This window comes from Corylus avellana, chromosome ca1 (genome assembly GCF_901000735.1).
Source record: "Corylus avellana chromosome ca1, CavTom2PMs-1.0".
NCBI classification, from domain to species: Eukaryota; Viridiplantae; Streptophyta; class Magnoliopsida; order Fagales; family Betulaceae; genus Corylus; species Corylus avellana.
In genome coordinates, this window is record NC_081541.1 from 19,599,728 (window position 1) to 19,615,310 (window position 15,583).

The 15,583-nt window shown below is 37.3% G+C and overlaps 2 protein-coding genes across 2 annotated transcripts; both read left to right on the plus strand.

Annotated features, from left to right (window-relative positions):
* Positions 1–4,281: 4,281 nt before the first annotated feature.
* Positions 4,282–5,965, plus strand: LOC132167700 (mitogen-activated protein kinase kinase kinase 20-like). Its single transcript, XM_059578713.1, has 2 exons — positions 4,282–4,416; positions 4,532–5,965. The coding sequence occupies exon 2, from the start codon at positions 4,564–4,566 to the stop codon at positions 5,827–5,829; it is 1,266 nt and encodes a 421-aa protein (XP_059434696.1). The 5' UTR covers positions 4,282–4,416; positions 4,532–4,563; the 3' UTR covers positions 5,830–5,965.
* Positions 5,966–8,385: 2,420 nt separating this feature from the next.
* Positions 8,386–15,312, plus strand: LOC132167751 (gamma-secretase subunit APH1-like). Its single transcript, XM_059578775.1, has 6 exons — positions 8,386–8,587; positions 9,393–9,548; positions 11,139–11,224; positions 12,780–12,905; positions 13,199–13,326; positions 14,982–15,312. Exons 1-6 carry the CDS (start codon positions 8,475–8,477, stop codon positions 15,123–15,125), a joined length of 753 nt encoding a protein of 250 aa, XP_059434758.1. The 5' UTR covers positions 8,386–8,474; the 3' UTR covers positions 15,126–15,312.
* Positions 15,313–15,583: the final 271 nt, after the last annotated feature.

Consider the following 15,583-nt stretch of genomic DNA (forward strand, 5'->3'; position numbering starts at 1 on the left):
TCATCCAAATTGACGGTGTTGACTAACAGAGTGGCCAAAATGCAACTGTTTGATAGTTTGTGAGCTACTTTATCACTTTTAGAACATTAGGGGGCTAAATCGAAAACAACTGATAGCTTGTGAGGCTTTTTTATATTTTTCCCTATTTTCTTCCATCTTCTTCATCAAGTCTTCAGACATAGTTATAAGGTTTCCAAGCTACTGCTCAAGTCGATCTAACCTTGTATTCGCCATTGACAAGATCTCGGCTTTGATACCAAATGTTACGTGAATGATTTTGCAAACACATAACGGGATAGAAGTTAGGTTTTGAGGGAATCTAGACCTTTTAGATTTTGAGGAAACCTAAAACCCTTTTCAAACTCAAGGTTTGTGAATAATTTCCTAATCATTTTTATTGAAATATCATCTTTAAATATGAACATTACAACGACTTAGACTTTGAGTAGAAGTCCTACACTCACTTGGAGATAAACCCGTAGAACAATAACTATGTAATATTGACTCTAAAATAAATAACTAGATAATTGAAATACAAATAGACGCATGTTTATCTCTAATCTAAAAATACTAATAACAAAACTAATCTAAATTAATTTTAAATGAAATCTAATTCATATTAAATATAAGGATCCATTTGTTTCGCCGTAAAATGATTTATGGAAAATGTTTTACGTATTTAGTGGTGTTCGGCGCAACGTAAAATAATAGTCAACGAAAAATATTTTCTCTTTGACCGAAAATTCTTCTTCAATTTTAGGAAAATGGTTTATGGTTTTCAAAACCGTAAACCATTTTTTGACTTTGAGCATGTCATTTTATAATCGACGGACCATGCCAAGACCCGCTCGAGACCTGCTAGGGACTTGACTGAGACCTGATCAAGACCCGCCAGGGACTTGCCTGGGACCTGCCAGGGACTTGACTGAGACCTAACCAGGACCCGCTAGGGACTTGCCTGGGACATGACTTAGACCCGCCTGGACCCAGCGGGGACTTGACCGGAACCCGCTCATGACTTGACTAAGACCCGTCGGGGACCTGCCCAGGCCCCGCTGGGGACCTGATCGGGACCCTACCCAAGACCTTCCCAAGACCTGCCTAGGACCCGCTCGGGACCTGACCGGGACCCGCCCCGGACCTCACCGGGACTTGCCCTGGACCTACTCGGGACCCCGCGATTAGGACCCGCCTAGGACCCGACCAGACCTGCTTAGGACTCGCCAGGGACCTGACCGGGACCCTTCCCGAATCCCACCGGGAGCTCGCATGAGACCCACCTAGGACCCGACCGGACCTGCCTAGGACCCGCACGGGACCGAACCAGGACCTGCCCGAGATTTTTCCTAGACCTGCCGGGGACCTGATCGAGACCTACCCGGGACTTGATCGGAACCCGACTAGACCTGCCTAGAACTCGCCCGGGACTTGATCGGAACCCGACCAGACCTGCCTAGAACCCGCCCGGGACTTGATTGGGACCTCACTGGAATTTGCCTCGAACCCACCCGGGACCTCCTCAGTCGGGTCCCTGTCAGGTCTTGGTAGGGTCCCGGGCAGGTCCAGGGCAAGTCCAGTCAAGTCCCGGTCAAGTCTGGAGCGGGTCCCGAGCAAATCCGGTTGGGTCCTAGTCGGGTCCTGGGCGAGTCCTAGTCAAGTCCTGGGCAGGTCTCGGCGAGGTCCTGGGTAGCTCCCTGGCAGGTTCTAGTCAAGTATAGGGCGGGTCCTGGTCAAGTCTCGGACGGGTATTTTTATATTTTGTTTTTTAAATTATTGTATATTAGTATTTTTATGTTGTGAATATAAAAAATATTTGTGATTTTCCGTGCGCGCGCCAAATGCCGGAAAATGTTTTCATCGTAAAATATTTTCTTGTAAAATGACTTTCCTAAAAATATTTTACGCCAAAACAAACGGAGCCTAAGTCTACTTTAAATGATTGGGATATAACTTAAGTTCTAAGGGAACTAGACCTTTTAGATTTTGAGGAAACCTAAAAATCATTTTTCAAACTCAAGGTTTGAGATTAATTTTTTGATTCTTTTATTAATGAGCTTGATGTCTTTAAATAGACAATTACAATGCATAGTGAATATAAAAGACTAAATAGAATAAACTATTTATAATACTTATCCCTAATATTTAAATTATACTAAATAAAATAAACTACTCTAATGATAATACTTATCTCTAATATTTAAATTATAATTCCTAATTCTAATGTTATCTATAAAAATAGCATATTATCATGAGGTATTTTAATCCTAAAATATCTCTATTATTAGACCCCTAACATTTCATTCCCCTTAAATGGACCTTTTCCTTAATGTCCTACAAATTTAAAAAGATCTTGAAGTAGATTTAAACTTGACGTGGTTGCACTTGATCTCCTAGATAAGTACTTGGCCTTCTTGTAACTCGTCTGCACTTGATCTCCTTTATTAGCTAGTCTTCTATATGCCTAAACTTTTGTTGGCTAATGAGGATGCCCAGATGGCTCATGCAACATTTAATTCTCTTTACACGTCTATTGTCCTTGAGAAAGACTTGTGGCAATTTCAATTGACATTCAACACTATTTTTCTTTTTCTTTTTTTTTATAAGCTTTGTCTTCTTTTGTTTTGTCTTTCTTGCTCCTTCTTTATCACGTTTAAGCACCTGCAATTACAAACATAGAAAACAATACCTTCCACGACTAGACTGCGAAGACCAATTTCGCAGTTCTTTCGCCGTGGTCTTTCATTCTCTTCTTAGGTGGTTGTTCTTTAGGCTTATGCATGTTACGAGAATGAAGTTTTACGTGGAATACTTATTAATATTAAAATATATGATACGGTAGAATATTTTATTATGTTTATTTTTATTTGATATTGTGTTTATTTTATTTCTGACTCAACTTTAGTTTATATTCCAATAAGAGTTCATGATTCAGACTTAGAAAATATTGTAATAATTTGCCTATTTAAAGGCCATTACTTTATGAATAAAGTAACTAGAAAATTAATCCAAACTTTATGTTTGAAACGGTTTAGGTTCTCTTCAACGAATTTAAAGGGTCTAAGTTTTCTCAAAACCTAACAATCTATCATGTTACTGTACATAAACATGACAGGTCTTGTCTTTCTTATCAATCATCTTTGTTTGCATCTTTGAAAGTCGTTCTGCTGGTTTCAGATGGTTGCGGCATGAGGACTTTATTGTTTGTGGTGATGGGGCTATTTTGGAGTAGTGGTGGGGCTGGGCCTGTATAGGTACATCAGCACAAGGTGGTGATGAGACTTCGGGGGTGTTTGTTAAACACCCCAGCACTGTTCATTTTACAGGACACTGTTCATGGATAAAAAAAAAGAAAAAAATAATAATAATAATTGGTATGAAAAAATGAAAAAGTGGTATTGAGAAGTAAAAAATTTTGTTTTGTAGTGATTTTTTTATTTGAATAGTAATAAAAAGTAAATGATTAGATATAAAAAGTGAGTGATTTGATATAAAAATAATAATATTTTTTTGGGAAAAAAATGAAGTAAATAGTGTGGTGGATGTGGGGGAATGTGAGGGAGTTTAACAAACACCCCCTTCAATGTGGTGAAATGGATCCTGCGGTTTGACAATATTGTTGACGCCTTCAGTTTACTAGTAATCCAGTTGTGGTGTGGGATACGATGTGTGATGTGGATGGAACTCATCATTATTATCGACTGAACAATCATTGCATTTGGCAATCAATGCATACAATTTGGCATTATTTACTTTCAAAATCTCGTGGATGGAGATATAATTTAGGTTTTGAGGGAACTTAGACCTTTTAGATTTTAAAGAAATTAATTTTTTTTTTTTTCAAACTCAAAGTTTGAGATTAATTTTTTGATTCCTTTATTAATGAGCATGATGTAGTGAAAATAAAAGATTAACTACTGATAATATTTATCCCTAATATTTAAATTATACAGTAAAATAAACTACTTTAATGATAATACTTATCACTAATATTTAAATTATAATCACTAATTCTAATGTTATCTATAAAGATAACATATTATGTTGAGGTATTTTAATCCTAAAATACCTTTATTATTAGACATTTAGACTCCTAACAAAATCATCTTAAAAAAAAAAAAAAAAAAAAAAAAACAGAGGAGAGCGGGGAGCTGCTAGAGGAGAGGGTTAAAGCGTAAATTTACGGAGGTGGGATATAAAAGTCTTTTTCTATTTGTGAGAGCTATATAAAGGTCTCAAGCCAAAATTCGCTCACAAAATTCTCAAGCTAGCCGTTGCCTCTCTGCGTGAAACCCTAAGCCGTTCTCTTCAATCGCAAGAGCCAACGATTCATCTCCCTCAGCCGCGTTCGTCAACAGCGGAATCAGGGGCCTCCGTATCATCTCGGAGCCCAGAGATCCAATTGCTTCCATCCCTCTGGTGCGCACCCTATCCTTCCTCCCTCCCCCCCTAGTCCTAGGGTTTCTGTTCCTTTTTCACCGCTAGGGTTTGTATCATGTCCGATGCGTCTCTAAATTCCTTGGATCATTTTCAGGTATCGTCTTGGAAGTCGATTGACACGGAATAATGAAGAGATCTAGAAAGGAGGAGGAGGATGAGTACTCGCTCCTCTGGGGAGAGATGTCGTGGTGTAGGGGACCGATGATCGGCCAGGGGGCATTTGGGTCCGTATACAGAGCGGAACTGAAGAAACCCAGAGCTTTTGGGTCGGTTGTGGCTGTGAAATCTGTGAAATCGGCAGATCCGATAAATTCGAAATCGCTTATGTGGGAAAACACGGTTCTTGATGCTCTCCAAGGGTGTCCTCATGTTATTCAGACATTTGGAGCAGACACAACAGAAACGACCAATGGGATTGTGCTTTATAACGTCCTCTTGGAATTTGCTTCGGGAGGAAGCCTTGCCGATTTAATCGTAAAATCAGGCTTTCATGGGTTGTCTGAGGGCGTTGTCAGAAAGCACACCAAGTCTTTACTTGTGGGGTTGAAACACATTCATGCTCGTGGCTTCGTTCACTGTGACTTGAAGCCTGATAATGTTCTTTTAGTGGCTACTGCTGATGGGTTTGAGGTGAAAATTGCTGATTTTGGATTGGCAAAGAGAGCTTACACTAGTTGTGAGACTCCATCTTGGAGAGGTACTTCCTGGTATATAGCACCAGAATGTGTAATTTATGGGGTGCAAGAGGCCTTCTCTGATATATGGGCTCTTGGATGCACCGTGCTTGTCATGCTCACTGGAAAAGTACCGTGGACTACCATAACTGGTTCGAAGGAGTATGAAAGCCTTGTGTCTCAAATTGGGTCTGGATCGGTGCCTGACATTCCGGACCAGATATCAAAAGCAGCGCAGGATTTCTTGAGGTGCTGTTTTGCATTAAATCCGATGGAGAGAATGACTGCTAATGCGCTGTTAGATCACCCATTTCTGGTGGGATTAGATGAGACAGATTCTTCTTCACATCTTCAACTATCAAAAGAAGAAGCTGCAAATGGTAAGAGGATTAAGCGCAGTCCCTCATATTTTCCTTTCGGGAGTAGCTTCATACACTTTCCTTTTGGGCGTAGTTTCATAACCTTATCGGAGGCAGAGGTTCCAGAGATTAAAGCTGAAAATACAAACGCGGTCACATCTTTCCCATTTGGATGTAGTTTCATTCCCCTACCAGATTCTTCATCAGAAGAGGGAGTGGAGGAGGTGATCCAAGAGCCTGCTGATTCTTATGCTGAGCAAATTAACTGGAGTGCAATTTTCCCAAAACCACTCATCCGCTCAAGGCCTTTAGCTTGTTGGCAACATCCCTTTACTTTCACAACTTGTGCCGGGGCTTAGGGGTTGAAATTTTGATCAAATTTTGTATAGGCAACAACAATAGCATATAACACCTCATTTCTGAGAGAGGTTACTTGTAAATCGGATTATGTTATGTACATTGTATTCATTTTTTCCACTATATAATATGCTTGCAGCATTTGTTCAACTTCATAGTTTTCCTTAATTTGAGAGAACCATTGTGCAATGTTAGCCTGCATATTGGCTGGATACTGGCATTGTTAGGCCTCTGCCTCCCCTAGAGCTCTATTAATTCTTTCTTTAAGTGCCATAGATTGCATGGATTTTGCACCAATCAAGCATTAAAACAATCTCTTCTTTTTTGATGCTTAATTAAAGGTTATTCTAAGGTTGCTGCAGATGTGGAAACTAGTCTAAAGTCCATTTGTTAACTTCTTTTAATCAGTAAACAATAGCATGAGCAAATATTCATAATTGATATTGTCTTCATTTATGCTTTGTGGGGATGTTATAGTGTTTTGTATAGTGGAGCAAACTGTTGTCAACTGGCTTCTTCTTTTTCTTAATTGTTCTCATTGAGCCAGAAGTTGAGATTTGTTTTCGGTTATCTATTTTTTCTTTCATTTCATAAGCAGAAGCAGGTTTTGACTAATAAGTTAGAAAACCTTTTAAACTCTCTCTTTTAACACACAGACACACACCAACTCATTAATGGATTACTTTTCTCTTTTATGGAGAGTTATGATCTTCCTCCCCCAGAAGATACCACCTTAACCAAGAAAAAGAAATCATCATTAATGAGTTACTTTCTATATGAGTGTGAGGATATTTTAATTTATTGATCATAGCTTGGTGCTCAACCCAAATTTAACTAACACCAGTATGAAAAATGGATATAAGCACTTTCATATTGGTGGCCGTTGAACTATTCTGATTTGAATAGCCTAGAGAGCTGCAGAAGAAATTTTAGATAAATTATATTCAAAATTTGAAATCTGTTTATTACCTTTCTGTTTGAACAGATGACCTTCAAGGAACCACGAAAAGAGGATTGCTTAGTCTTGCTCTTTTTTCTTTTTGTGTGGGTTGGGGAGGAGTTAGAGATGGCCATTGCAGAACCACAATCTTCCCCTCACTACAAAATCAGGGTCTTCCTATGCTCATTAACATGAACCTACTTTTGCTAATGGAAGGTTGAGAAACTCTACCAAAGGTATTAAAATAAAATTATATTCGTTTTAGGACTTGAGGGCATTATAACCAAAAAAAATCTCACTGATTACAAGGGGGTGACTTGATAATATCAGAATCACCTGGGGCACTTAACAAAGAGAAACAGAGTAAACCAAATCTGTCACAAGGATGAATCAGTCATACAAGGATAAATATATATTTGAGGTACCTGGATCAACAATGCTAAGGCAGGACACACAAACATACTTTCTGCTAAGTGTAAATCAGAAGATCCAAAGGATGACCATACAAGACCCTTTTTCATGCTGCCTTGCACTCTACAACAGCTCTCCTGCAAGAGCTCATCACAGCAGCCGCCTCTCTGCCCCAATTCATGGAAACTTGCTGCCCACTTCAGCACACATCAGCAGCCTCTTCTCCTTAATCTCTGCTGGCTTGCAGCAGTTTCAGCAGCCTTTCATCCTCATTTCATGCTGCAAGTCCAACTCCTTAAGAGTCATGGCTGGTTTTCCTCCAGCAGTGCTATCAACTCAGCACACCCTTGAGTTCCTCAATTTCCTTTCTCTACCATTTCGTGTTTTACCTATCTTGTAAAGTTATGTTTGGTCTTTCCTTCTTGTAATTACACTTGAGCCTATTGGCTACATATACCGAATACACTTGCTGATATTGGTTAAGAAAACCAAAACAGTTTCCTTCAAACTTTCATGGTATCAAAGCATTAAGAGTCACCACTCACACATGGCTGCTCCTAGCTCTTCCTCGCACCAAACTTCTCCCAACTCTTCAAATTCGAAGGTCCTAACTACCTAGGCTAGGTTGCTCAGTTCCAACCAATACTCAGAGCTAATGAACTCCAATAACTTTGAAAAAAAAAACCAAAAAAATTTAATTTTTTTTTCTTTAAAAAAAAAAAAAAAACGAACACCCTTCTTTATTTATTTTTTATTTGAAAAAAATTGAGTTTTAGTTTTTTTTTTTTTTAAAAAAATTTTATATTTCTATTGTATGAAGGGTCTTTTGGTCAATGGGGGATAATGACACTTTTTGATAGTTTTGGGAGATATTATCACAATTAAAAATTTGGAAAAGACATTGTCAATTATGTGATAGTTTAAGATGGTACGTGGACATTTCCCTTTAAATTTTCTTTTTTCACTAACAATTATATCCTATTAAAATTTATTATTATTATTAATTATAATAATAATAATAATAATAATTATTATTATAATTTATATATTATTTTATTTTTAAATGTTTTGGCGCAAAAGAATTTTTTCCTTTTGTTTAATTTACAAACTCATCATACTCATCCACGTATGGGCCCACACAAGAGTCAATAGTACAACGATTCAACTTTTTTATTTATTTTTTTATTTTAGTTTTTATGGGCACAACCATTCCACTTTGATTTCTGCAACTGTGGCTCTCGCTTCGCTTGCTTCTCCTCAGACCTCAAAACCCCAAAGAAGAAGTGCGGGGGGGCCATGACAGTAGCGGCAGGGATCGGGTACGCCTTGCTCACGCTAGGCCCGTCTCTTTCCCTCTTCGCCTCCGTCATCTCCAAGAAGCCCTTCTTGATCCTCACTGTCCTCTCTAGGTACGACGCCGTTCTCTTCATTCTCCTCCTCCTTTCTTTTTCCACTATCTATCATTTTTAATTAAATTTTCTTACAATGTTTTTTAATTTATTTTTTTCTCTGTTTTTCGGAAGGGGAAATGTTTTAGCCATTCGATCGGGGTCTCTTTCATTTTTTTTTTTTTTTTTTTTTTTTTCACGGCAACCAAACAGAGTGGTAGTCTGATTATCTGAGTGTGGAGTAGCTAATTCACTACAGGGAAGGCGAATTTGATGAATAGAATGAAGCACTTTATTGTCCCTTTTCTCTTTCCAAATAATTTCTGAGTTCATCGTTAATTAATTCCTGCGTTAAGCTCAAATAATAGTTGTTACTTTGTCAAGTGTGATGATTTGTTAGACGCTAGATGGAAAATCGTCAGCATCAACTTACCATATCGGATTTTAGCTTGAACTAATGACTACATTTGTACATATAAACCCACAGACGTGCAGTTATATATGTATGTATACATGCATGATTTGTAATTCAGTTTAGTTCTCATGTAATTCAGTTTTTTCAAGATCAATAGGAAATGAAAGGATTTAACTTGAATTGCAAAAATTCTTGTTGTCACAAGTTTTATATGGGCATAGATGGGGTTAGAATGAGCTTTTTCAGGACGAATAAGAATATAGTAGTTTAGATATAATATCTCTCCTCATACTTGGGATGTATTCTAGAAAAATAATTTGAAAATGAAATGCAAAAGGACAGGAGCACATTATCCACATGTTAGTTTTCACATAACATGTTTATATAGTTTTTCTTGTTTCATACGTGTAGTACGCTTTTGTGGCTAATAAGTCTGATTGTGCTGGCGGGAGTGTGGAGGGGTTTTCTTCCTCTGAAATCAACAAGTTGGTGGCCTTATGGACTACTTATATTCTCATCTGTTGCTTTTCAAGAAGGGCTTCGGGTTCTTTTCTGGAAAGTCTACAAGTAAGTCCATATTGTGGTAGTTCCTTCCAATACATGTATGCTACTATTCTTTGAAAAGTTGTATGAATTTAAGCTATTCTATATAAAACTATATTTTTTTTTTTATAAGTAATGAAAATCTTTATTGAAAAAGCGTAAGGCACCCCTAGGTACACGGGGGCCGTATACACAAGGGTTCTCACAAGCCCAAAACCCCAAAAACAGCAAGAGCACCAACAACTCAAACAATCCAAAAACGCCTGCCAACCCAACACCTACAAGGCAACAAACCCAAAACCCTCAAACGCTAACAAGTATGAGCCTCGCCCTTTCCACGCCTAGATGATGCTCCCTTCGCATCGTAGTTAATGGAGCATTCCAAATTCAGAAGCTCTCTTCTACCCTTAACCTTTCAAGGATATCCTCTATTGCGTCTACATTCCCCTCATCCCCCAGCAAAGCCCAATCCAATAAAGTGGCAGGGGGAAAATCACCCAAAGGGTATGGAAAGTCTTCATCCTCCCCAAAATATATAAACTAGTGTTGAATGGAACATATCCTTTCTATTTCTAAAACCTTTGGCACTAGTTTGGCAAAAGTCTTTTTCTTTCAGGGTTGGTGGGGTTGTGGTTGGAGTTCTCTGTTTTGTGGTTAGCAATGCCACATTGAAATACATGCACATGTTGCTTATTCATCATATGCTTCGATGAGGCCCTATTTCTTCAGAGAACATATACTTGCCAAGCACAGTCTGGAATTTATTTAGCTAACCTCTTAGAATTTCATGCTCTGAATTTTCTCTCGTCTGTATTAGGCGATAGATTTGGGTTGAAACCATTGATTGTGAAAAGGAAATAGAAGAATTCAGAATGTGGGGGTTAATGAAAAAAATATTTGGACAATTTCTGAAAGAACTTACAGTGGATTTGAGGGTAAGAAAAGGGTTATCAGGAGGGAGGGAGGGCAAGTTTTTTACTTATGGGGCTGGTTCTGCCTAATTGCTCTGCAAGTTTTCCTTGCTCATGTTCTCTTACATGCAACTGATGCCACAGTTTTTTAAGCCTGTTGAAAGGTTATTCATATGTCAATAATTTCCCGGTCTCTTGTTCAGATTGTTACCTTTGCTTATGCATATTACAAATGATAAAGTTCTTTTTGCAAAAACTAGGAATCTGACTGTTTCTAGATGCGGTAGTTTCTAGCTTTTATTTTTTAATTTTAAATTAACTTAAGATTAAAACACTTCCCAAAAACAAAATTGAACATTGGAACGACCTTGATGCTGCAAAGAACCTCTCCCATGATGTCAGGATGATAGCCTTTCTGCTTGAAATGTATTGTTGCTCTTTCTCTCTGATACTTATACAAGTCTTTCATGTTTTTTTCTTAGGGCGTTGTGATTTGATGTTTATAGAGATATATGCTAGAATCTTCTACCTATTAGAAAAGTAAAATAGAAAGTACAAGAATCTATGTTAGAATCCTATATAGATACAGATGTTGTCAACCATGATTTTCTTGGTCTTATGTTGTAGGGTATGGTGATCTGTGTGATCTCTCTCTCTCATTCTTTTCCTCCTGGCTTACCTTCTTTGGTGGACTTTTATATAGGAGGTTGGAAGATATACTGGATGCTTTTGCTGACAAAGTTTCAAAACCACACCTATTTCTGACAGATAAAATGCAAATTGCACTGGGTAAGCTTTGTAGGTGTTTTGTTCTCCTATTTAGTTGCTACGATTGCTTCTTGTGACCCCATGTTCCTATAAATTACCTTTGAGTTGACTTTGCAATGATAATTTGTTTTTATTGGCATCAATAATTCAAAAACCAGGTTGTTGTTAATAACCTCTGTCATCCTTGCTGGATGCAATTTAGGCAGTTACTGCTTAGTGCTTTTTGCTGCTTTTTTCCCAAAAAGTAGTTGCTTGCTAGATTGTAATATGTCGTTTAGCAAATTTTATTTGTGTGTAATTGCTGTGGTTTTAGATAAGTTGAGCATTATGAATATATTTTACCATGGTTTAGCGGGATCTAAGCTGCTGCCAGGAGTAAAAATTTTTTTTGATAAGTAATGAAGGGATCAGCAGAACCTCATTCAAAAGCTCTATTTACAATTAAAGAAACCCTTAAAATTAGTTAGAATATATATATATATATATAACCATAGGGCCAATAGGAGGTCAGAAAGATTGCTAAGACTCTCATACTCTTGATTTCCAATAGGAGGTAATTTTTGTCGGGGCAAGCAATAGTATTGATTAAAAGCACAAAAGAGGGGCCCAGCCCTAGGGAACAAGAGATATACTAGAGAACCGCTTATAAAGAAAATCTAGCATCTAAAATTTAGGAGATCAATAAACTCCAAATTTGAAAATTTTCTACACATTTTTTGTTTGTTTGTAAGTAATTGAGAGTTTTTATTAAATGCAGAAGGCGCCCCTACGTACGCAAGAAGTATACAACATGAATCACCTACCCCCCCAAAACCAAACAAAAACCAACCAAAGAGAACCCCACAAACACCCACGTAATGCCCACACGTAGCGCTCAATGCAAAAAAAGTGAGCCTTGCCTTTTCCTCGACTAGAAGAAGTGCCTTTAGCATCATAGTTAGGGCCTGTTTGGGATTGCGTTTGAGTGGTCTAAAAGTGCGTTTTAACACTCAAAAAGTTCGTTTGAAGAAAAAAGTAGTCGTTTAGTAAAAAAATTAAAAACGCTTTTAAGGTTCCAAAAAGCCTAAAAATGGCCAAAAACACTTTTGGCAAAAGCTTAAAAATGAAGCTTTTGGCAAAAAGTGCTTTTTGATTTAAAAGCTCTATTTCTCAAACGTAATCCAAAACAGATTTTTGGTGGAGCATTCTAAATTCTTTAGCTTCTTGCTGCCCTTAAAGCTGGAGAAAGAAGCCAAATCCTCCCGACGATGGTCCTCTTCAAGGGCTGTCCAGAGAAAGTCTTCTCCTCATGACCCTCGCACAAGATCTATTCTACGCATAATATCCAACTATATGGTGTTACCATGTAGCATGCTGCATATGTCACAATAGTCAAAGTAGGTGTTTATATCAAGATTGGGAACCTTCTTGTTCCTCTGAAATTTTAGATACATATGATTGTTTGCAATATAATATTTTCACTCCCCTCCACCTTGCTTCTTTTTGAGAAATTTTCTTCAATAAGTATCATTTTGTACAGATTCTCAACATCTTCTCTGTCTAATCTGATATGCTAATTTCATTTAATTGCATGCAGCTGGTGGTTTGGGTCATGGTGTGGCCCATGCTGTATTTTTCTGTCTCAGTCTCTTAACACCAGCATTTGGTCCAGCTACATTTTTCGTCGACAGGTGCTCTAGGATACCATTTTTTCTAGTTTCTGGTGAGTTGAGTTTTATTTTTATTTTATTTTTTCTTCTAAAAAATAAAAATCAGTCTCTTACATGCATCCATATATGTTATAATATTACGAAAACATAATAATTGAAGTATATTGTAAATTTGTGCAACATGTAGATTAGGATTAGTGAAGGAATGATTGAAGTGGACTTTTCTGATTACTATTCGTGTGAATCAATGTTAGTTGACAGATATTCTGAAATTTGTGTTATGAGGATTATTTGTCTGACAATCATTGTCTTATTTGTCTGACAATCACTGTCTTATTTGTCTCAGCAATCATCTCTCTTGCATTTGTTACGATTCACACCTTTTCTATGGTCATTGCGTTTAATGGATATGCAGAAGGGAATAAAGTGGACCAACTTTTTGTTCCTGTAGTTCATCTCGTTGCAGGAATGGCGGTAAGGACATGTTCTTACAAATCCTTGCTGCATGTCTTGTAACAGTTTTATATTCAAAACTCTAGTAACTATCTGTCCTCAATGGGACTTGAAATTGGACAACATGATAATATGGGTTTGCCTTTCCTGGAATTGATTTGAAACTGGCTTCACAAAACAAAGCACAAACCTTAACCTTGAATTTGTTACAAAAGAGAGAAACTACGTATTAAGTGCTTAACAAAACTAATTGTTCAAACTTAAGAAGACTGCAATCATATTGTCAAATATAAGCATGATTTTATACCTGCGAACATATTTGCTGACAAATATCTTGCTATGATCTCCAGAATTCAAAACTTATCAAAAAAAAAAAAAAAAAATGATCTCCAGAATTCAAACCCAAAACTAAATCAGATTTATCTGAGATAAAATTTTCGTTCAAAATTGAATTTTAGACGAGAATGAGTGACTGAAAGCCATTTTCCTGAGTTACATAAATAGACATCCCTGGAGACTCCCAATGAAGGACATGGGTCAATCCCCCCCTAAAAAGAAAATGCCATCACTTGTTATAGGATTCAAAGGCTGTCATTTTACTGGTAGAATATGAAGGGGGCTTTACCCTTTCTTTTGGATTTGTGGTGTAACAAATGAGCATTATAGTTGTTGATCATTTGTGGTGAAGGACATGTATTAATTGTGATGCTTTAAACTGTTTCATTACTTTCGTAGTCTGGAAGTTGGAATGTCATTAGGGAAAATTCTTTCCATGGATAATTTAAGGAAGGATAATTTAAGGAAGCAACATGTCATTGTGGTTGATTAGTGCTGCATGTGTAAGAAAAGTGGAGAGTCAGTGGATTATCTTCTACTTCATTGTGAGATTGCTAGTGCTCTTTGGAATACTATCTTTAGCAGTGTAGGGCTAGCTTGGTTATCCCTAGTCGGGTGGAAGACCTTTTCGCTTCCGGGAGAGCACAAGGTAGGCCTCAGTTTGATGCAATATAGAAGATGATTCCATCCTGCCTTATATGGTGTCTTTGGAGGGAAAGAAACGATGGGAGCTTTGAGGACTATAAGAAGACATTAGTGGTATTAAAGGCTTTATTCTTGAAGACGCTTAACCATTGTGCTGCTGCCTTTGACTTTCATATTTTTCTAGATCATTTTTGTTCTTCTAGTTAGGTGTCTCTCTTATACACTTCTTGCGTGCTTGGGTTGCACCTTTACGCATTTTAATGAACTTTTATTACTGATCAAGAAAAAGAAGTTGGAATTCACAGTGGTCCTCTAGGCACCAGTAACATTACAATTTGATTTGAACATGAGGTCTAACTGTCAATAGAAAGATCAAGGATGATCTAAAATTTAGGGTAAAGAAAATGAAGTCTGAATTCAGTTGTTGGGTTTTTCCCGCCTTCGAATGATGGTTTCTGAATCGTTTATATCAATTTGAAATTGTAATTTTTGTTGTGGAATGAATCACCAAATTTATGATTTGGATTAATTTGCTAATTCCCAGTTATATTGCTTGAAACTGGGTTACTCATTGCATAATTTTGGGGCATGTATGGGATTTGGAAAACCTTGCTCCAACTGTTATTAAGTTAATTGGTTTATTGGCAGTTACTTCTAGAGTTCATCTTACTGATATTTTGCCTTTTGCTTCTCAGACGCTGGTAAATTTTGCATCTGGGGGTTGCATGATCAGTATTCCTCTCCTCTATCTCATTGCAATCTTGACTTTGATTCATTGCGGGAAGATGGTCTGGAGAAGATTGATAGAAAATCGAGGGGAAATTGGTAGTAGCCAGTAACTTTTAAAAGGCTCCTTATTTTCTTAGATCAGTTAATACAGTTCTCTACTATGTCTCCTTCGTATACACTCTTTAACTTCTCCAAAAAAAAAAAAAAGAAGCTTTGCTCGTGTTTCATGAAGAAATATTAATGTACTGTGATATTTGTGAAGTAATATAGAGAGAAGAGAAATCTTGATTCTTGCTTTTTCTCAGGTGTAGTAGGTTAAAATATATTTTTGATCTTTGAAAAGCTATCTAAATCTTTAATAATGTCCATCGAAAATAGTGTAAATTTAGTTTGTATCAAATGTTATTCACTTGAAAATAGTTTTCTTAGCCCCACTAGGGTTGAAATAGCAGGCAGCTATTAACCGCCTGTTAACCACTAACTGTCCGAACTGCTAACTATCTAACTACTTTTGAAGGCGGCTTGAAAAAACCGCTAACCACCTAAGATTTGAAAAAATCGCCAACTG

Bases quoted from the DNA above. Each gene is read 5' to 3' on its own strand.
- LOC132167751 (XM_059578775.1), top strand. From the start codon at position 8,475: ATGACAGTAGCGGCAGGGATCGGGTACGCCTTGCTCACGCTAGGCCCG. The intron at 9,549-11,138 runs GTAAGTCCATAT...ACTTTTATATAG, and splicing joins CTTTTCTGGAAAGTCTACAA to GAGGTTGGAAGATATACTGG. The intron at 11,225-12,779 runs GTAAGCTTTGTA...AATTGCATGCAG, and splicing joins TAAAATGCAAATTGCACTGG to CTGGTGGTTTGGGTCATGGT.
- LOC132167700 (XM_059578713.1), top strand. From the start codon at position 4,564: ATGAAGAGATCTAGAAAGGAGGAGGAGGATGAGTACTCGCTCCTCTGG.